This window comes from Lissotriton helveticus, chromosome 4_1 (assembly GCF_964261635.1).
Source record: "Lissotriton helveticus chromosome 4_1, aLisHel1.1, whole genome shotgun sequence".
Classification (NCBI taxonomy): domain Eukaryota; kingdom Metazoa; phylum Chordata; class Amphibia; order Caudata; family Salamandridae; genus Lissotriton; species Lissotriton helveticus.
In genome coordinates this window covers 2,066,127,759-2,066,149,344 of record NC_136063.1, presented here as the reverse complement: position 1 = coordinate 2,066,149,344, position 21,586 = coordinate 2,066,127,759, and the positions used below count along the sequence as shown (strand labels likewise).

General features: G+C 43.6%; 1 protein-coding gene across 2 annotated transcripts in view; it reads left to right on the top strand.

Annotated features, from left to right (window-relative positions):
* THOC2 (THO complex subunit 2) overlaps positions 1–21,586 on the top strand; it is a 1,495,542-nt gene that overhangs the window by 1,261,852 nt on the left and 212,104 nt on the right. For both annotated transcript variants that reach the window (XM_078688746.1, XM_078688744.1), the window contains exon 33: positions 9,552–9,587. In XM_078688746.1, coding sequence (XP_078544872.1) covers positions 9,552–9,587 — 36 coding nt within the window. The remainder of the gene's footprint in view (positions 1–9,551; positions 9,588–21,586) is intronic.

The following is a 21,586-nucleotide window of genomic DNA, read 5'->3' as shown; positions in this document are numbered from 1 at the left end:
GCATCTTGATGCTTCTTGAATCTCAAATTATCGCACAGCAGGCGTCTCCATTTCTTCCTTGCCCGTGTATACGCTGTACCAAAAAAAACATGATATGCGCCATATTTTCGATTGAACTTGTGGTACATACGGAAATAAAGTGCAAGTGCTATCCCCCTTCGTCCCCCAATTTGCTGGGTAGCTCTTAATCTGTAAAGTACCATATCTTAGTTTCAGGTACAGAATTCTGGCAAAGTGTGGCTGTACGTGGTCAATAAACTCTTCAATGCTTGGGTTAGGTTTTACAGTAAGAACATGGGTTGTAAGCCTTCCCAAGCTTGAGTTACAATGAAAGGCATTCAGGATGTGTGACCAGTATGTTTTTTTCAATGTGTTTTTACAGCTTGGTATTAGGTTATATTGTTCATTCCAGTATAAACTGAGGCCTAATTCTGAGCCATTTTTTTTAACTAATTTAAATCACTTCCTTATCAGTCAAACTAAAGATATACAACCATAGTTCTCCCCCCATAAATATTGTGAGACTTGACAAAATATGAAGAATTTTCTCATTGAAATATGGAATCTGTCGAAGTCTGGCTTTTAAGAAGCATGCATGCCATAAATTTTCACTTTTCAGAACCTGGCTGTACATTTACTCTATGGCCGTTCTAATTTGGAGTGTGCTAGTGATGGTGTCACATTCAAATCGGACTTGAAGTCAGAAACTGTTATCACAGTTGAAAATGTTGATCGCCAGGATTTAGAAATTAAATGAAATGAGCAATCTGTAAATTTGAATTAAGCTCCTCTTTGTAAGTGGCTTCAAGTAACTGAATGGCAGCACGTGACACTAAAGTGACGGTCTGGAACTTTAATAAGAACCTAAAAAGAAACTACCTTTATCTACTTTACCCAACTATCTCTTCATTACAGTTTGTAGCATTGCTCAAGAATTCAATTCATGGAAGATGATCATGATTTTTTGAAATGAGTCCATATCACCTCTCATATACGAGCCCTAATTTAAGACCCCATGATCAGTTACTTCTTTTTCAAAGGATATGAAAATTCATTTACCAATTATTCCCCTGTGTAATGCAGATAAAATATTATTTCCCCTAATCATAGTTTAGTTAAGTTAACTAGGTTTTATTTGACTCTAGTGGCCAACACTTGCCATTAAATTTTTTAGGTCGAGCCTTGGCAGCGCATGCGCTGCTCTGCAGCATGCTGTATTGGAGTATGGAATAGAAGCCCCGCCCACTCTGCGCCCTCATTTGTCATTGACTTGTCATTGTCCTTCGTAAATATTGGCTTCTGATTCGTTAAAAGGCTTCTAGTCTCTCCTTAGTATCGCCTTGTCTTTATTTGTAACCTCCCATGAGGACTGACCCTTTTAATTCAGTTGTTACACGGTACATCTTTTTTAGTTTGTAAGCACTATTTACTTTAATGAGTTTATCCTACTGCAGGTATGACATGCTTTCCTGCGACATTCAGCTCGCCATGCGTGCTTTTACGGACGGAGCAGCCGGGACAGTAACGGCTGTTTCTTTGAATAGGGCTCGCATTTGCAAGCGTTTGAGTTATTGGCATTGTAAATGACGATTGCCTTTTATCTGTGTGTTAATTAGCAAAACAGATAAATAAAAGGAATTCTCATTTACAATGCTAATAGCTTAAACTCTCGCAAATGTGAGAACTATTGCATTTCAGATGCTCGTTTCTTTTCAAATTCTTTAAGTATTTTAGTCATCATCGTGTATTCAAACTGTCTCGTCAGGTTATAGTAATTTAAAGCTGCTAGTACTATCACTGTGCACTAAAAGAAATGTATTTCCCTGTGGCGTGCATTAAAATAAAAAAGGGTTTTTAATTTATTAATTCATTGCGCAGTCGGACCGTAAGTTTTATCTACAAGTTGAAATCCATTCATGATGCATTCAATACATTTATATTAAAACATTACATTGTTAGAAAATCTCAGGAAGCATGATCATTAACAGATTAATCTAAGCATTTCTTTCTAATTCGCCACTCATCCTACTAAAATTCAGAGATTGAAATAACTTGAGGATTGGTATCAGTTTTACAAATCCTCAGTGCATTATCTCGGTCTCTCACCCCAATCTGGTTACAAAGGTGCACAATCCACTTTATTCAAGGTCCACACTTTGTTCTAAAATGGAACAATAAATGTTCTTTAGACTCCGTACAAAGATTACAGCCTGGACAATTAGGCTCATTAAATGAGGCCAAGGGTAGGGTGCGCAACCTAAATTTAATAAAAAGAGCTCTAGTTGCGGCTGGTTTGATACAAAATCTTGCAATAGGAAATCTGATTTGAATGATAAAGGTTGTCTGTTCCTGTAATAAATACATTACCTTCTAGACATCCGTCGTAAAGTTCTCTTAAATATAAATATAATACTTACCTTTGATTTTTATTTATGTTTTAAATTAATTTAAACTTTTTTTTGCAAGTATCTGGTTGTCACACGTAGGAGCAGCCTTTTTGGTTATTTTTTTTTTGTGGCATAGGCTTGTAATGAATTTTAACTTGCCAGCAAACAGTCCAGGCTTGACTTAAGTGTGAAAAAAGTAACAATCAGCAATCCTTATTTCAATGGAGCATAACAACAAATTCGGTAAGACTATGAGAGAAAACTGAGTGAGAACTGTAACTTGGCTGTTGCACTTGAATACAATAGCACAGTGGCTGACGTGGGCTGGCCTATTGCTGTCGTGAGTAAAAGCAAAATGAGAATGATAGCTGAGCAGACAAATGGATGAAGAGTATTGACCCCCACACCCCTCTATATATATATATATATATATATATATATATATATATATATATATATATATATATATGTGTGTGTGTAGATATAGATGTGTGTGTGTGTGTGTGTGTGTGTGTGTGTATATATATATATATATATATGTTTTATATATATACATAGGGGGGAGGGGCTGCCGCTCCTGCTCGCGGCTCCGTTCGCTGCTGGGACACCGAGTCCCGATGCCTGCTCCCACTGCAGGTATCCCCCGAGCCTCCTGGTGCCTGCTCCCACTGCAGGTATCCCCAGAGCTGTTCTCAGTTCCCCACGAAGCGTCTCCCCTTCTGGTATACTTTCATGCTATTATAGATCTTCAGGCAGTTATAGTATCTTAAAGTGATTCTTTTCCTTCTATTGGAATAGGTTATTTAGTATTTCGCCGCTTTTTAGGATTGTTGTAACGCTGTCCGTTATTGATAAACATTGTTTCTTTGTTCTTGAACTTTTCCTCTAATGCTGTACCATTTTTTTTCTCTGCAAATAATTAATATGGATTGATCCCTGAGGAGGAGAGAGATGGGCCTCAAGGTTTCAACCCTTGGTAAGACTTTTATTCCTGACTTCAGGATCTTTGTTGTTTTATGGGCCAGTTCCTTTTATTATGTATCTGTCTATAGTTGCTGGTAGGCAACTCTTTTCTTTATGTCTAGACTCTAGGGGTTGTAAGTTTTCTAATACATTGTAAAGTGTGGCTCCTAGAGGGTTAGACAAATTAATGTTCGAATTTCACGATATTCGGATTCTTTTATCTTAGAATCCCTTTTTAAGATTTTGGAGTTTGGTCTTCTACCAGACCATCGGTAGATGGTCTCTAATCATAAAGCAAGGTCTTGTTCAGACTTTTGTTTTACTCGGTTATCCAGTTTTCTTTTTATTCTTGATATCTTATTTGATGTTTTTCGCCCATTGTTAAATGGTGGTCTTTTAGGCAACTTGCGTTACCCTGATGGGGTAGTTGCCATTGTTTTTCTATGGATATGATCCAGCTGTAGTCACATACTGTTATGTCACTGTTACCTGTGGATTATTGTCTCTACTTACTATCTTTTAATATAAATATTTTCGTGGTGAATACATGGGTTTTTATAATCCTATTCTTATGTCTTAATATATGTACTTTATTGCATATGGGATATTCTAGAGGTCTGCTTCTATGTCAACAGGTGCTAATGTTGCCTTTGACTTCGCTTTTTATTCAAACGTTTGTTTTCTCCATAGAGGATGGATTTTCTCTGTGTAGTTTATAGAACAGTCCTGACCTTCTCTGGTTTACAGGTCTTCAGTGGCACGTCCAGCTGTTCTGGGTTCACAGGTTTGAACCTGCTGTTCTGACTTGAGTATATAACTAGGTGGTTGTGGTGTAAGTCTTATTTCAATGGGTAGTACCTTTCCTTTGATTTTATGCTCTTATAATTTTTGTTTCTGTTTTATGTCCACAGTTATTGTGAGGTGATAACTTCTAAAGCTGTTTGATCTTACTGACATGGGTAGAGTATTCTGATGGTTCACATGTCTTGCAACTTTATTTGCCTATGATCTCTTCTAAGGGACTTTATATGGTTAGGTATCTTTCTGCTCACCTACATTATCATACATTTCCAGTCTATTCTCTTCTTCTGGACTGAGTTAGTCTTAGTAAGAGACTTTTCATTGTTACTGCTAGCAGACCCTCCTGATGTAAAGGATTATAGGGAACAAGCCAATAGCCTAACTGAAAAAATGCACAAACGTGGCTATCCTGAGCATCTTCTAACAAAGAGTTACAAAAGGGCTCGCAATCAAAATCGCGAGTCTCTTTTAGAGGAGATTCCGAGGGATGAGGACATTTAGGTACCACTGACATGTGTCACTACATATAATACAGCATACAGCATCAAAGGTAGTGACTCGTAGTATCAACAAGCATTGAAGGATTCTTACATCCAATAACTGTAATTGGAAGAAACCTTTATTCTCCTACAAAAGAGCGAGGAGTCTCAAAGATGCATTGGTCCACACACGCCCCCGCCGAGTACAAGAAACACCAAGAAGTGTTTTAAATGCATGGGGCCTTCCACCGGTGGTGGGTCACTACCCCTGTGGTAGTTGCAGCGTGTGCCCCTTTACTACAAGCTCGAAAGTATTGGAGCTGGAACCCAACAAGACCTGGGAACAAAGGAGTCACACGAACTGCAACACAAGCAATGTGGTTTATTTGATAACCTGTCCCTGTGGTTTGAAATATGTGGGGATGACAAAAAGGATGGTCAAGCTCCGTATGTGCGAACATAGGAGCAGCATAAGATGTGGCAAAAAAACACTAAGATGACCTCACACTTTCTAGAATATAGACACTCCCCTAATGAGATCCACTGGACAGTGATCGAACACCTACAACATGGCAATGAGCATAAACTATTTGAACAAGAGCAGAGATGGGTGCATCGGTTATCATCTCACCTGGTTGGATTGAATGATGACATCCCTTGGGGTAGTGTTTTGAGACAGTGACAACTTTACCTTCTCAATGGCAGAGATTAAAAGCTAATGTCAACATCATTGACTCTGTAAATAATTGAGATAGTTCAATCTGACAATATGGTCCATGCAGTGAGGGTGTGGAAGTTTAATGGAATATAAAATCTCAGTGGTGTTAGTCTCATTATAACTAACCATCACCTCATGAATTGTGACTTTTAAATCACGGTTTGTGATTCGGAGTTGTTGCTCATTAAAGATCGCCAGTTTGAAAGTAACCTCACAGGTCTTGTGGCTGTATTATAAGCAGTATTACAGTAGCGAGGTTAGCGGGCTAGTCTCTCCAGGATAGTAACCGGAAGTGTATAAATACCGCAAAAGGGTTTAAGTTTATAACTTATATAACTTGCTTGTGCTAAAACTAAAGCGTGATACGAATAGTCTTTCGCAAATCCCATAACACCATATCTGTGTACGGTTGAATCTTTCGTACGAGTACACAACATGACATCATGACAGACATCACCTTCGCCGCATAGGGAGTAGTCCCGATCACGTGGCCCATCAGGTGGTTACGTGATTTGTGACGTGGTGTCGCACAAAGAACGCTTTTTAAATACGTAAGCGGCTTGAGTGCGGGTAAGACCCGGACGCCAGTGGAACAGAGAACTAGGTTCCGGGCGGCGAGTCGTCGTGTGTCAAGTAAGTGACAATTTGAATGTCGCGCATAGGGAGAATGGGTTTAACAACAACCAAGATTACCGCTGGGCGGATTTATGGCAACTTGTTCCGTTCTGGTTTGTTTTACAGATGGAACATGACGTGAAAACATTGCCACACTGAATGCCCATGTGGTACGCTTATTTGTAGTACAGAGTAAGTGTAATTTGATTGACTTTGAATTCTGCCATGAATCATCTGGTTTTCGTCTATTTGGCCCTTGAAAGGGGGTTATTTGGTCCGAAATAATTTTGGGTTAAGCATTCGGTGTTCTGAAAACGTGAGAATATATTTCTTTTAAATAATAAATTATGCCTCTCAAAATGACTGGCTAAGAGAGAGCTAATTCGTGGCTCATGTATGAGTTGAATAAGGGACCTAGTTTAGTCCAACAAACCCTAGAACTATAGTGGTGTCTAAATGACAGGTCAATTGAAAACTGGTAAAGATATACACAACATTTATGTGTTTTTCTTAAACTGTTTTACAGATTGGCTCCAGGCTAATTGCAGGAGTCCTGGCTACGGGTAAAACCGTGAGTTAACCGAGATAAATCGTATCCTGGTCTTTTTTACATTTGTCCCCACGGAGCGGGCACGCCTTAGCGAGCGTGCACCCCCGGAGGACTGTCTTTTTTACTTGTTATTTTGGTCCTGAAGAAAGCTGAGCTGAATACGCACAAAACAGCAGAAACATGTTGACCACACACACTTGGCCACTGGGGTTCTAATACAAACCAACAATTGGCCTCACTGTTCTTAATGTGAACATCTGGTCCTTTATTAAAGTTGTTTGGGTCCACTTTTCACCACTGATCACTCACATCACATCACACTTTTGCGATACCTGCTCCGCTGCAGTTGCAGGCGTTGAAGCACACAGGGGGGAGGGATACTCGGTCCCTCCTGTGGGAACCCCATGATGAAGCATGTCACCACTAGGGTGAGTGAGGGTTCTTTTAGAAAATAGTTTTTCCTCCCCTTCTTCCAGTTCTTTGACCTCACGTATTAATTAATTTATTTGTTTACACTGTGTTTTTCGTTAATAGGAGTAAGTCATGTGAATTCACAGCATTAGGCTATCTTTTTGTTGATATAAATAATAGGTATCTTTCTGCTCACCTACATTATCATACATTTCCAGTCTATTCTGGACTGAGTTAGTCTTAGTAAGAGACTTTTCATTGTTACTGCTAGCAGACCCTCCTCGGGGTGGGTATGGCTTTGGTTATTGATTCTAAAGTAAGGAATATGTGGCTATATGTATCTATCAGATGAACAAGTTACTTACCTTCAGTAACGCATTATCTGATAGTGACAGGTTCTACCCGCAGATTCCTTAAATACCCTCCCATCCTCCTTGCTCTGCGAACTGGGTCCTGTTTGGTCTCAGTTGTTTTATCTTTATCATTTGCAAAAGAAAAAAGAAGAAAAGAAGAATCCAGTGATGTGGGACATCGGAATTCTCTTAACTCTCAATATTTTTATTATGATTTTGATATACTGAATTTCTGGTCAGGAATTCAATATTTATTGACACATGAGTGTCTTTGGTTTAAGCACACTGTTCATTAGGCAGTTTCAGTCTATGGCTCCACTTTTGTGTGGAAAATAGTTGCGGAAGAAACTGACCTCGGCGAGGGGTTATATGGAGTCTGTTTATGTCCCATCCGGTGGACGACGTTGATATGGAGTCACGTGACGCTCTCTGCCAGTGTTGTGTAGTTGCTATATATTCCCGTACAGAATCTGCGCGTTTGGATAACATAAACTGTGGGTTTGGTGGCAGACTGGTTCCAAGCACCCCCACCGAGAATGTTAGCCTGTTTCCATTAGCTAGCTCACAGTGCCACTAGAATCTCCTCTTATCAGGGAGAGAATAGTGTCTGGCAACCTTAGACTTTGACAACCCTGATACCTCAGAAACGTGGAAACAATGTACTACTTTTCGCTCAGTCACTCGTGCTCACTTACTCGGTCTCTGAGAGTTACACAGAAGAAACAGTTGGGCATGTTACAATAAGAATTTATTGCATAGTTTTTCTTGTAGTGTAAAATAGATGTGCTGCAACAACCGTTAGACAGTAGCAGTTGTATATGATTAGCAGTGCAGTGAATATAAAAGGATAGTACAGTTCTACCATCTTGCAATAATCATGAATACATTCATGAATATAAAATGCATGATAAAAGAAAGCGTGTACTCCTACAATGCCTATCTAGATGTACCTAAGTGTTCCTAGCATGTGAGTCGGTATGAAGCCAAGAATCCCTCTAGGTTTAGTCTAACACATTACCTGAAGCAAGAGAATGTGGGACCCCATCGTGGTCTTGAGTTGGACACCCCGCGAGGGATGCGTCAGACCAGTATCAGCTGGAGCGTCTGCATGCAAGAGCCTCCGCATATTTGGTCGGTGTGTCCGCCTGGAATTCTCGGTTCCATCTAGCTAACACGAGCAAGATGTGCTGTATTTAAATAGAAAGTATCTAGCGTTCCTTTGCCCCTTGTTTCTTGTATAAGCCATTGTTGGATTTGAGGATGATGTATGGGATGAATCTTGTACATAGATATTATGCAGGTGGTGTTGCCCCTGCTTGGTTTCCAAGAACCCTTATGAATATTCATTCATATTGTGTGATTCTATTGATGAAGTTATAGGACGCTATTATTCAGGGAACACCCTTCTTCTGCGTACAGCACTAGAACTAGGTAAAGGTTCAATCCTAAAAGGTGTGTTACAGTGTAGTGTAGGGGAGGTAATGTAGGTGAAGGGGTATGATATTACCCGGGCCTATATTAGGGTACCTAACATAACACCGGTGTGTGGACGTACAGTGGGAAAATGTTTCCGGGTCCAGTTTTGCGCCTGGGGAGGATACTAAAGTAAGGAATATGTGGCTAGGTCCCATCTCTGCCAGATAATGCGTTACCGAAGGTAAGTTACTTGTTTATATGTGTGTGCGTATATATATTTCGGTTTTTTTTGTTTTTAATTAATTGAGGGTGGCAAAGCAGCTACAACGGTCTTTTGACCAGACCTAGAAATGATTGAGTTGCTATCCTTCATTAAGTGATACTCAATATGTGAGAATGACAGAAGTAGCATTTTAGAAATTTGGAGCAATCTGGCATAAACATTGGATGTGCCTGTAGACATCAACCTCACATTTCTTTCTCCGCTAAATTAGACTGTGATGACTTCTGCATTGAATTAGTTAAATACAATATTAGATAGCCTACTGGTACATGTTATGCACACTTTTCTTTTCATTCACATATACACATATACATATACATGTCAATATACATGTATGTCTCAGGGAGCTGCAAATAGTTATTTAGTTTTAAGTATCAACAAAATGACTGTGTCAGTGACCTAATGTTGGTCACTTTTCTGTGCTTTTTTAGTTTTTTGTTTTAACGAGCTCTAAGATTTATTCCCAGGAGTAGCTGTTTTGTTTCAAGGTTACAACCATACCTCTCCCACCTGCTTCTCCTTTCTGAGAACTGCAGTATTCCGGCTTATGTGTCATCTCCATTCATTTTCTGCAGGACAACCTCAACGAACTCAAGGACTCTTCGATAAAGGTTTGAGTCTTTTAAATATTTACAAAATGAAACTTGACCACTGTTTTAAAAGGCCACTCTTGAAGTCCATCCAACAGAATTTAATGTTCCCCACTTTCCAAAGTTATTGTAGTGCTGTTTGTAAAATTGTTCATCTATGAAAATTGTTTTATAGAATTGTCACCTCTACCAGTTTATATAGTTGCATTAGATAGCGTCAGAAACCTGTCAGTGCATTGTTCCTTGTTATTACACCTAAATATGCTGCTTTGTTTAATCAAATCTTCGTCTGTAGTATACTAAGAATATTCCAGCTTAACCTGCAAGCGCAAGAATTTTTCAGCCTGTGATTTTTTTCTGTTTGTATATCGTTATCAACAATTCTCTAAACAATGCTTTCATTCAATTATCAAAAGTCACTAAAGCTACAGATATAACCTCAGGTGCAGTAATTTTAATTACCTTATCACCCCAGTGTCTAAATGTTCGTAATCTGTGGTGGCATGAAAAAAATCTCCTTTTGGAGCATTTCATAGTCCAGCTAATAAAATCAGCTTGATGCCCCCATGAGAAAGTGGTGGAAGTTTCCAATTGTGATTGGATACTTGTCCTTTTGCAGGAGCAAGACTTTATAATATTTGTGATGATCACTTCTGACTGTCGATTCCTCACCTTTTGAATTCCCACAGGTGCCAAACTGAATCCATTTACTTTTTCCAGCAATTGCTCCTACTCATCACCATCTGGGTTGATGGCAGCCTTGACCTGCCGCTGAAGTGGCAGTGCAGAGCCTTCTATTGTTGTCGCCACCATACTGATGTTTAAATTGCAGTTGCATGTTGCTTCCTTTGTTCCCTGCGGTCCTCGTCACAGATCCAGATCTTCGTTCCTGATCATTGTTTGTTCTTCCACCAACATTATTTTTCCAGTGACAGTGTGCTAGGTTTGTCAGACTGGATCCAGAAACAGCAGTACCTCTGCATGTTGGTAGAGGGCATTGAGCTCCATAACTACGTCATCCTCCAGATGTGACGTCAGCGGAGTCCATATAAGCCCTTCCCCGACTTGCAGACGTCAGTTTCTTTCTTTCCGCGCTTCCATGTGGATCAGGAGAGCAGTATCTCTGGACTTTATGGCCTATCTCAAAGTTGTTGACGAAACTGTGTACTTTTTCTAGATATTCTCGGGGTCCTGAGGACTACTATGTCAACCTCACACACTCATTCTATTTACATGTAGTGTCTGAACGTGCACCCTGACTCCGAACTGTGCGGCTCATGTCTTCAGCTTTGGTTTTCGGCATTGCAGGAAAGCTGCATGACCATGTTAGTGGAGCGGTGATCTAAGGTTCCTCATGAGTTGCGTCCGCTTCTTCCTTCGAGGACTGCCAAGGATCAGCTCCGTAAGTCCTGCTGACTGCTTGTAAGTCATGCCATAGGCCGTCGGCGCCGTGGCCTTCCGCGATTGTACCACATGCACGTAGTGTTCCTGATATGCCTCCTAATGCTCCGATTTCAGGGTCGGAGCAAGAATCTGTCCCACACCTTCTGGTGTTTCCCAGCGCAGAGGCAACTCTGGCTCAGATGAGGGAATACTGAATTTCTATTAATGCCAATATTGGTTCTCAGCCTCCCTTTGGATCGCGTCTCGGCCCCTAGGAGATCGGTGAAGCCTTGACTGACTCCAAACCAGCGGGAGATCCCTAGGTTTCAGTGAAGCCCTCTGAACCCGTGATCAAACCTTTATCAGCTCCGGTGCCCAGTGCTTTGTAGTTCCCATCTGTGATGAGTGATGGATCAGCTGGCCCCAATCGCCCCTACTTTGTGTCTCCACCCTGATGCTAGGTGTTGCCTTAGGGCTACCTTTCTCTGCTTTCAGAGGAGCCCCCTGCTATTTTCCCCTTGTCACACAGGTATATTGGTGTTGTCTGTGATGACACAACTGGCATTCCTCCGCCTCCTCTGGAGCTTCATAGGGTGTCTGACATTGGTGAGGGTTGTGGCCTTGATTTTTCACACACGTTAGAGGGCAATAGGAGGTTTAAGGACCAGCGTGGGTGGACTCCCCACTTAATTATGAAAACACAAAGAACCCACGGGTCCAAAAGAGGCAGTCAAGAAAGAATGTGAACCACGACATCCAACTAATAAAAGTCAAATGGGAGGATCTCTTTTAAAGGACGATTCCCCTCACACACCCGGAGGTGTCATGCTTCATCATAGGGGTGGCTCCTCGTGTTGGGACCAAGTCACAGCACGGGCTACAACCTCCTCTCTACGAGGAAAGAGCTTAAGGATGTTTTGTTTTGTGACACATGGGTTGTCCTAAAAAACATATGTTAGCGTGGGGTGTGTGTAGAAATAGTGCAGTGCTGAATAAGTGAGTGAATCTAAAACTGCCTACAGGTAGAGCAATAAACTGTATTAAGCTTCCCTGTGACAAGATTAAAAAGCTTTGAATGAGCCTATCAAAACTATAAAGGCTTCATTAGCTAGATCAACATGTTTCAGCCTTAACGATCTATAAAAGTGTCTCTGCTTTCATCAGGATCTGTGAAGTGCAGCTACTGTCAAACCAAAAATCACCAAATGTGAAAATACGAATAGTCACAACAATGTGTTGATACTAAAGCAAGTGGTGGTATGCTCTTTCTGGTCGAACATTGAGATCTGTAATGTAAAAAGACAGAAAGTATTATGTTGGATATCTGGTCACAAAATTCTTGACATTCAATTGCCTTGACCATATGCGGTTAGGCTGGTAAACTACTAAAAAATGTTAGTAGTAGAATGTGGCACTTACCAATTAGGTATATATAAGTTACCACAACTGTCCGGTGCTACAATGGGCAAATGGTACAGACGCCAACCTACAAGAGAGGAGGATGGCAAGGTAAAAACAGAGCTAAAAAGAATAAATAGAGACCTGTATCTCTTCGTCATGTGTTACAAAAGATGTCAGACTTGCGTATTACGTCAGATTCAAGTGGCCTATGAAGAAAGCCACAGGATCTGGACACAACAAACAAATCAGACAAACAGACATCACGACCAGAGGTGGATCACCTGATATATAACCCCAGCGAATAAACCAGAGAGAGGGTTAAAACGAGCAGCAGACAGTATGACCAACGAGCTCAATGGAATCTCTTGTGTAAGTGCGCTAAGACAGAATGATTTTTCCCCCATCCTCTGGCTTGTTTCCTCTTCCTAGCCTTGCTTCAGAGGCTAGCTTGACTTTTGCTGAGCTGTTGTGGTTCTGTGGCTGCATCCTCCTTCTGTGGAGGTGGCCATTGATCCGTTACTTGGGGGTGCTGCATCAGGGCTAGATGAGGACTACCTGTGCTCCCCTTTAGTGAAGCTCTCTTTGATATTTTGCTGGGCACTTGTGCTAAACCTATTTCAATGAGTTCCGTGGACCAGTCTACAGCTCATAGGCACCTTCCTGCCCCTGCATTTTCCAACAGCCTACTTCGTGCAGCTTTGTAATTCAGGCTGCTACAGCCTCCCCCGACTTCGGCGCCATGCCAACGTCCCTCAAGACAGGGATTCTAAAAGTTTAGATGATCTTGATCAGTATCTCTTTTCTGCCATCCGCTCCGCTTTGTGGTCCCTTAATACCACCTATGTTTTGGACCATTTTTCTCCCATTTTGTGAGATTCAGTCTCACGCCTTCTCCCTTCCATCCCTGATGACATTCGAGACACTCTTACTCAGCTGATCTAGGATGGCGTCAGGTGGATAAATTGCTGATTCGTTGTGACATGGATACCACAGATTCTGTCAGATGAGCCATGACTCGCTCAGTATCTTTTCGCCTGCGTGCCTGGTTACCCACCTCTGACATTTCTGAGGCTGTTCAGTCTGCCTTGGTGGACATGCCTTTCGATGGTAAATATCTAACTGGCTTTCAAGCGGACTCCCCTTTACACTGTTTTCGGGATGGTCGGAGTGGAGCGAAATCTTAATCCCTGCTTGCTATACTGTCCTCTTCTTTCCCCCATACTCATTCTGGCTGGGGATTGTCTCCTTTATTAGGTCTCGGCTAGAAGCGCGTTCTCGCCAGAGAACTATAGTCGCCGGTTCAGCCGACCAGCCTAACAACGAGTGGAGACAAGAGCTTTGTCAATGGGAGAGGGAGAGACAAGAGACGCGCATGGGATTTGGTCAAGCGCGTGACTCACTCTCTAATGTAGGCTTGGAGCAGCCGATGTGCACGCTCACGACGACGGCGTCTCGTGCGCTCCCAACGCGCTTTCACTTTCGCCGCCGCCATGAAGGTCCGGGGGGGGGGGGATCACGTATCGTTTCCAAATGGTCTGTAAATGTTTTTCACTCTGGGCGTTCCCTCTGTCTGATTCTTTCTTTGCTCCGATATGAGTGACTTTCGACTGCCTTGTCAAATAATATCTCACGTGCTCTCCGCTGACGACTCCCATAATCAAAGTACTTCCTCATTCGCTGTGGTCACCATGGAAATATTGCAATAGTTCACGGGAGCTGTCCCCCCGTGTCCATTACAGCTCCCACGTCATGGTTCTTCTGATCGATCATGTGCGGTTTCGTCGCAGCATGAGAAGAGTCAAGCTCTCACTTGCCGAAGCTGCGCATGCTGCCGTGGCCGGTGACGCTGCAGTATATTTGTGATGGATCTAGGGGCAGGTATGCTTTTCAGTTTTTAAAGACGGGGGAGAGGGGTGTGATGGGGGGTTTGCTTAAGGAGCGTCTTGATTTCTAAGAAGTGAGCTTATGTTGCTGCGTTTGTGTGTTGTTTCTTTAAAATAACTTTGGGGTCCCATTTCACAGTCTGCAGACCCTCATGGCACAGCGATTATAATGACAGCACATATGGAGTGTGCCCAACCAGCAGTTTCTTGGATTGTTAAATATATCGCTTAACATTTTTGGGCGTGGCATTGTTTGAGTGATTGGGGTAGGATGTGCAGCCCCCTCAACTCTCCTTCTATCCCTATGAGATGGTTCTTCCAACGTCTACATCTTTCGCTTGTATAAAGTGAAGCAGAATGTGTTGATGAAGGCATTGATTTGTTTGAAGCAGCGCCTGTCACCTCATACACACATCTGGATCAATACCCTCAACTTCCCAACACAATGATGTAGCATGCTCACAGGAAGAATAGCATGCTCATCAGCAGGAGCGCAAATGCAGAAGTCGGCAGCCGGATGAATTGTTTGAAGCTGATAACTACAGCTGAGCGGTGTTAATGTGTATTTCTTTGTTGATGGAGGACTTTTTGTGTGTGAATGGATCATTGTGAGGGTCAGTGGTTGAGAGGATGCATGGATGAACGAGTGACTGAGTACTTACATAATTACTGGGTGTGTGGGCACGAGTAAATGGTTGAATAACTGAATGCACGGGTTAATGTTTGTGAATGCATGGATGGATGCTGACCGGGTATACAATCTCAGAGTCTGTAAAAATCATCTCCTACGGCCTGGCAGTTGACCCCAAATGTTTACACTGTTGATGTTCAGTAGCTGACTTTACTCATAGAACTTCGCTATGCCCGTGAGATTTACAGGGAGACAGTCTGTATCACCCTTTCAATGATCACAGATTACTTATTGGTATGTTGCAATGTGGCACTTGTTATTATTCTGCTTGTTTTGCTCTGGGACGCCATCTAGTCAGAGCCTGCACTGCCCCCTGAACCGCTATCTGCAGCTAGCCCTCCTGCCTTTTTAGGTTTTGACTAGCGATGCGCACGAAGTGCCCATGCGCTAAAAAACCTTATGAGTTAGAGTGGGGAATAGGGATCCGCCCAACTCTCCCATTGGCTAGCTCCATAAATGGAGGCTAGCCATTGGGAGACGGCTCTGTCCGTCAATCCCGGACCAGATTCGGGGGCGTTCCCGAGAATTTTTCGCTTTTGGCGACGTCAGTCTCGGGAACGCCCCCGAATCTGGTCCGGCATTGAAGGCACCCGCCTTCCTTCCTGCTCGGGCCACGCTTTGAACGGGTGCGCAACGTTTTGCTGTGTCCCTGAGGCTGAGCTGCCCCTTTAACTGTGAAGCGGTTAAGCGGCGAAGAAACAAATTCACTCTCACCCCCCCCTCCCCGCCCTCCCGTAAATGTGGTGGCCGTTTTTATAATACAATGTTAATTTTAGGCGGGTACATAACAGACTTGCATGAAGTGGGGTGCATGACATGCGGGGTATTAAGACGACTTAATCGCAAAGGATGCATACGGTAAGGGACGTTTACCCGCATAGGGCCCGCATCAAATCAAAGGGTCAATGTCAGCATCCAGGGCTGCTTCCCCTCCCCCCCACCCCCCCGCGGTGAGTATGCTGGGGCAGGGCGGCGTCTGACGAGGGGACGGGCTATGCGGCGCAGCATTGACCATGGTGGGTGAAGTCAGTGCGATCGCTCGCAGTCACGGTATTACACATCACGCGCTCAGAGCACTGCTCCATTCACCGCTCTGCATGCCCGACAAGAAGCGCATCGTGCACTATTATGTAGGCAGGGGGCCTGCGGAAATGGATGGAGGGGAGATGCGTTAACCTTCCGGTTGTATACGCAGGATACAAGATAGAATAGATCAGGGGTCTCGAACCTTTTCTGTAGTGAGAGCTAATTCTGCTCAAGGAAAGTACTGCCGAGCTACTAGCCTATTTTATCACTGTAAAATGCTGATGATATGTATTAACATTACACTATGACCACCCTAAAAACGATTTATCAGTAGTCACCACCCACACATTCTGGATGAAGTTATCAGCAGAATGATAGGAAAACGTTTTTCAATATTAAATGTTTGTAATCAAGTACAATTCAAATCATCACATGCTGTGTGCCACAAAGGGTACTACCACAGCAGTAAGTCTCCCCAACTCAAATTGAATTATCATTCAGCTAACAACTTTAAATGTGTTTTAGAATTGTAATAGTTTGTCTTCATTAGCATATTAGTTTTTAAAAATACACATATTTTTCTATCAAAATCACTTTCCAATTTGAGCAATCAAACTACATTTTCCCCCAAAAAAACTTTTCAGAAAAAGCATGTTTTTTTCTTTAAAAATCAATTCAGTTTTCATTGTTAGAAAATACACAGTCCCTAAACATCAGATTTTCGTTTTCAGCTAGTACTGCCATGCTTCTGATGAACAAATTCCGCTTCAAATACCCAGGAATTGGAATCATAGGCCATGCTTGCTCACCATAACACTATTAATGCATCTGTTATGCTAATAATGCCCACCATTAAACCGGGGCTACCACTGTGCCACAGCTGGATGCACAACATATATCAGTGATGGACATTTTTATGAGAAGCGGTTGCCACTTTGTCAGGAATGGCTAAAAGCAAGCCAGTCATGCTCTAAATATGTCAGTGATGGCAGCAATTATGTAATTACTAGACTTGTATGCCCAAAATAGTCAAGGATGAAAATATTATGGCAATGGCACAATTATACCACGAACTGACACAATTGCGTCAGAGATAATACTTTTATGATGGGGACCAGCATACATATTTGGCAGCCCTTTACACTATGAGTAGCTTTAAGGAACCAACACTATTTATTAGGGAAGGACACAATGTCACACACTCACACAAAAATGAATGTGATGCTTCTAATTTTCTCTGCCCTGGAAGCATACTCTCTTCCCTCAGCTCTTTGGTTGATCATGATCCCAACCAACACATTTTCACTCTAGTTCTTGCAGTCACACACAGCCCTGGTTACTGCTGCCACTATTCTTTGACGTCATACACGGTGTGAATGATAGAGCAGGGCATATAATATGGCCAATCTCCTTCTTAGGTAGATTTAAAGTGGATAAGGATGGTTCATGTGACAGACCCATAGGCCAACACCGTAGCCTCCACATGCTTCAACACCCTCTGCATACTTCGCAAGACCTTTAAATGGATCCCCCTCGAATCCAGAAAGACCGTCACCCATACGCTCACTACAAGAATGCCCTCTACACTGGAGTCAACAAATCTCCGCTCCACAAACTCCAGACCGTCCAGAACGCTGCAGCTAGACTCGTCCACAGCATCCCACGACAAGACCACATCACATCACCCAGAACCAAAAAGACCTCCACTGGCTCCCCTTAAAAAAAAGGTGACCTTCAAGCTGGTCACACACACCTACAAAGCCCTCCACAACACCGGACCCCAATACCTCAATGAAAGAATCTCCTTCTAAACGTCCAAGAGAAACCTCCGCTCTGCTGACCAGGCCTTGGCCGAAATCATCTGCATCCACAGAGCCAGAACAGGAGGCAGATCCTTCTCCTATATCGCAGCCAAGACCTGGAACAAACTCTCCCTCAGCATCAGACTTAGCCCCACACAGAAAGCATTCAGCAAGAGCCACAAGACCTGGCTTTTCGAATGAGTGAAGCTGCCCAAATGCCACCCCCCCCAGCACTTTGAGACCCTCAATGGTGAGTAGTGCTCTCTTTAAATCCCTGATTGATTGATAAATAGGCTAACAGAGTGTGCGTTTGAGTGTTATTAAGAGGACCTGCCATTGGTTTGGCTGTAACTCTAACGGGTAATGAAACGGGCAGTGCTGCCTTCTTTAATATACACCGAATCCCTGAGATCAGATTGGTTTGGCTTCACCTCTGAGAGCTACTTTGAGGGCGCTGGTGAGCTACCAGTAGCTCCCGAGCTACTGGTTGGAGACGACTGGAATAGATGAACAAGGGCCATTTTAACAACTCCCTTGGACCCTTGTAAAAGTCATTGATGTTCATTTAAGGCACTCGCACACACAAGCCGAATTTGAAGTACAAATCCAGCGGAGGTTTCAAATACATTACTACATCCCGAGCTAAATAGGGACAGGCTGCACAGCAAAGGTGTGAGGCTAGGCAACGCCGCTATGCTGCCTTCCCGTTGTTTTTTCACTCCCTAGCGCCTCGAGGATCTCCGCAGGACGGCCTCCCTGATTCTCTTTCGTTTCAGGGCAGTAAATGTGTCTCCTGCCGCAGCCATGCAGCTGTTGCACACCCAGGCTGCTTTACGGTTCAGTGCAAATGAGATGGGGTTGTCACTATCTAATGAGCCTGCCATCATATTTCGCCGGTGCCCCATAGCCCTGGGCCGGAGTTGGAGGTGGGTTTAGTCGTGCCCAAACCAACACTCCAACCCCCCCCCCCCCCCCCTCCCCTCTCAGCGAGCACTGGCGCCCTGGGCGGCGCGGGCCCTGGAGTGATGGGACGATGACTAAGAAGTCACAGTGAGGCTAGTAACGTCAGTGAGAGCTGCCGTCCTATCGTGGTTCGATTTAATGTGAGTAACTCAGTTTAGTGTTGCTCCTTTACTCAGTGTTTAAGGCATGTTGCCTCACTCCAGTCGTTTTTTCAGTCTCAAATACATAATTAATAAGGTGGCTTGTGTTTTTTCAGAGCTTCGTAACGCACGTCTCGTTTACGAGCTATGCAAATAACAGGTATTACGATTATCCAATGTAGGCCCTCGGTACACGTTGTGTGGTGTGGAATTCCTGTATGGAATTACGATCGCAAATTGTATGTGGGCCTGTGTTTCTGCATCCAGATTTTCCAGATGTGGGAACAATGGACACGATGTTATGTATCAGGGATTCCAGATGGTAAAATTGCTTTAGGAATGCCGTCGTGAGCTCCACTTGACCCCCAGCCAAGGCGCCGGGGGAAGAGCATGTAACACTAGTCCTGCCAGCCAATGTTCACTTCTGTCGCCACACTCGCCCCACATGGGACAACTTGCCGATGTTTACGCCTGGTGTGAGCCGGTGGGAAACATCTACTTTGTCTGAGTCGAACCCCCTTGTGTCAGAATCGGGAATTCTGCAGGAATCCTGTACATTGATAGTGGCCAGTAGGGGAAATTCCGGTTGCATCTCCGCAGAGAACTCTTCTCGTTATCAGGACATTGGTGATATTCATGTTGCCGACCTCGGAAAGATGAAAGGATGAGTTGATCATGTCAAGATTAAAGCTAATGATCTGCAGAGGACAGCTGATGTCAGCCGTAGTTGTTTAACTCATTGTGCGATCTTGTTGTCAGTAAATATAATGATGAATGACAAAATACTTTTGCAGTGAGGAACTATTTCTGTTCGAAAACTTAAGTCTAGCAGCATCAGCATGAACACACACGTAGATAAATAAAGTAGAACCTTGCTGGATCTGTAAAATAGATTTGTTGAGAGGAGCAGGCGGCATGCCCATCCCTGATGACACAGCACACTGTTTTCAGATGTCTCCGATTAGCTCCACGTGAATGATAAAAATGTACCGTGTTCCCGGAAATGTGATTTGAAGCCACAAGTGTGTCTTATCCTGTGCACAGATAAAAATAAATAAATTGACGCACTAGTCATGCAGTTTGCTCAACTGAAAGCCTTCACCTCTCCTGCTTCACTCCAATATGCCCTGTAACCGGTACACTGTGAACTGAGTACCGAGCACTGCACTGCCCTCTGGAATCTGTACACAGTAAACTATGCTCGCTCCACTGCACTGAGCCCTGACCTTGAACTGTGCACCATGCGCTCCTGACAAGGCTTGCTGTGCTCTTAGATCTGCATACTGCGCCCGCCCTGTGCTCAGTGAGAGCACTGCTCTCAGTGATCCGTGCACTGCGCTCACTGATCCATGCACTGCTCTCTGTGACCCGTGCACTGCGTTCACTGATCCATGCACTACTCTCTGTGATCCGTGCACTGCGCTCACTGATCCGTGCACTGCTCTCTCTGACCCGTGCACTGCGCTCACTGATCCATGCACTGCTCTCTGTGATCCGTGCACTGCGCTCACTGATCCGTGCACAGCGCTCTACGCTTGTGATTGCCCGTGAACCGCGGCTCTCGGCTGCCATGTGCACTGTTGCTGCATCGTGCAGTGGGGGTGACACTGATCGATGCGCCGCTGCTTAGATGGACAGATCTTAGGGCGGATCCGGCATGTACTTCCAGAGCATCACTGGGAGGGAGGGAGGAGAAAGGGAGGCAGAAAGAGAGAGGCAGGGAGACAGCGCTAGAAGAGAGGGCGGGGGAGAAAAGAGTGAAAAGCAATAAAAAGAAGCAAACAACGGGGTAGGGCAGAAAGGGAGGGGAGAGGAGAGGAGAGGGAGACAGGTCCAAGGCAAAAGTGAGACAGTTCAATGAAGAAATCAAGGAAGTGGACACGAATGAAGATGGCCTGAATCCTAAGGGGATAAGTGACAGTAAGCGTAAACACACGCTGGTGTGGAACTATATAAATATGGAATGAGCAATGATAAGGGCAATGTATAAGAGAAATGTTAGTAAGAACAAATACAGTCTCAGAGGCCCTATCCTTCATGCAATGGAGCGTTGTGTGAAAAATTGGAGTTTCGCCTTGGGAGAAGGCCGAAAACATGGTGATGCTCAGACTAAAAATGATTGATAATATGCGTGTTGCTCACCTTGAACTGTGTCGCTAAAGCAAGCCAGCATTTTCTGGCATAGGGTGTGTACTCTAGGAGCCCCCCACCCCCGTATAAATATTCATTTTTACTTGTAAACGACAGCACAGGAGTCAAACATGTAAGATGTGTGCTCGAGGGTATAGCACATAAGTTACATGTAAAACCAAATGACATACGATTATATCTGGCTTTGGCCAAAAACCTATTGTTTTTGCGCTGCCCGTCCCAGAATGGCCTTTGGCATAACATAATAAGGGGGAGGAGGCAAAGCAGTTCTATGCGCACAAAAAGTTGCCTGTGAGTGATGTTTGATCCCCATTTCATCCCGTTGCAGGAGACCAAACATTTAGTAAATCTGGCGTGGAAAGTGTAGCTTCCCACCATAGAGATTGGCAGCATGCACAGTGTAGTGTTCTTTGTCAGTCATTCCCATGTGTGGACGCATCAATTTACTGACATGTTTAACCTAACTCTTTCTCAAGTGAGCCCAGTCAGGGCCGGATAAAGTGCATAATGTAATCACATCAGGCTTTGTGAGTGTGATGACAGCGGCCTTCTGAATAAAGTGCAAATACAGTTGCAGGTC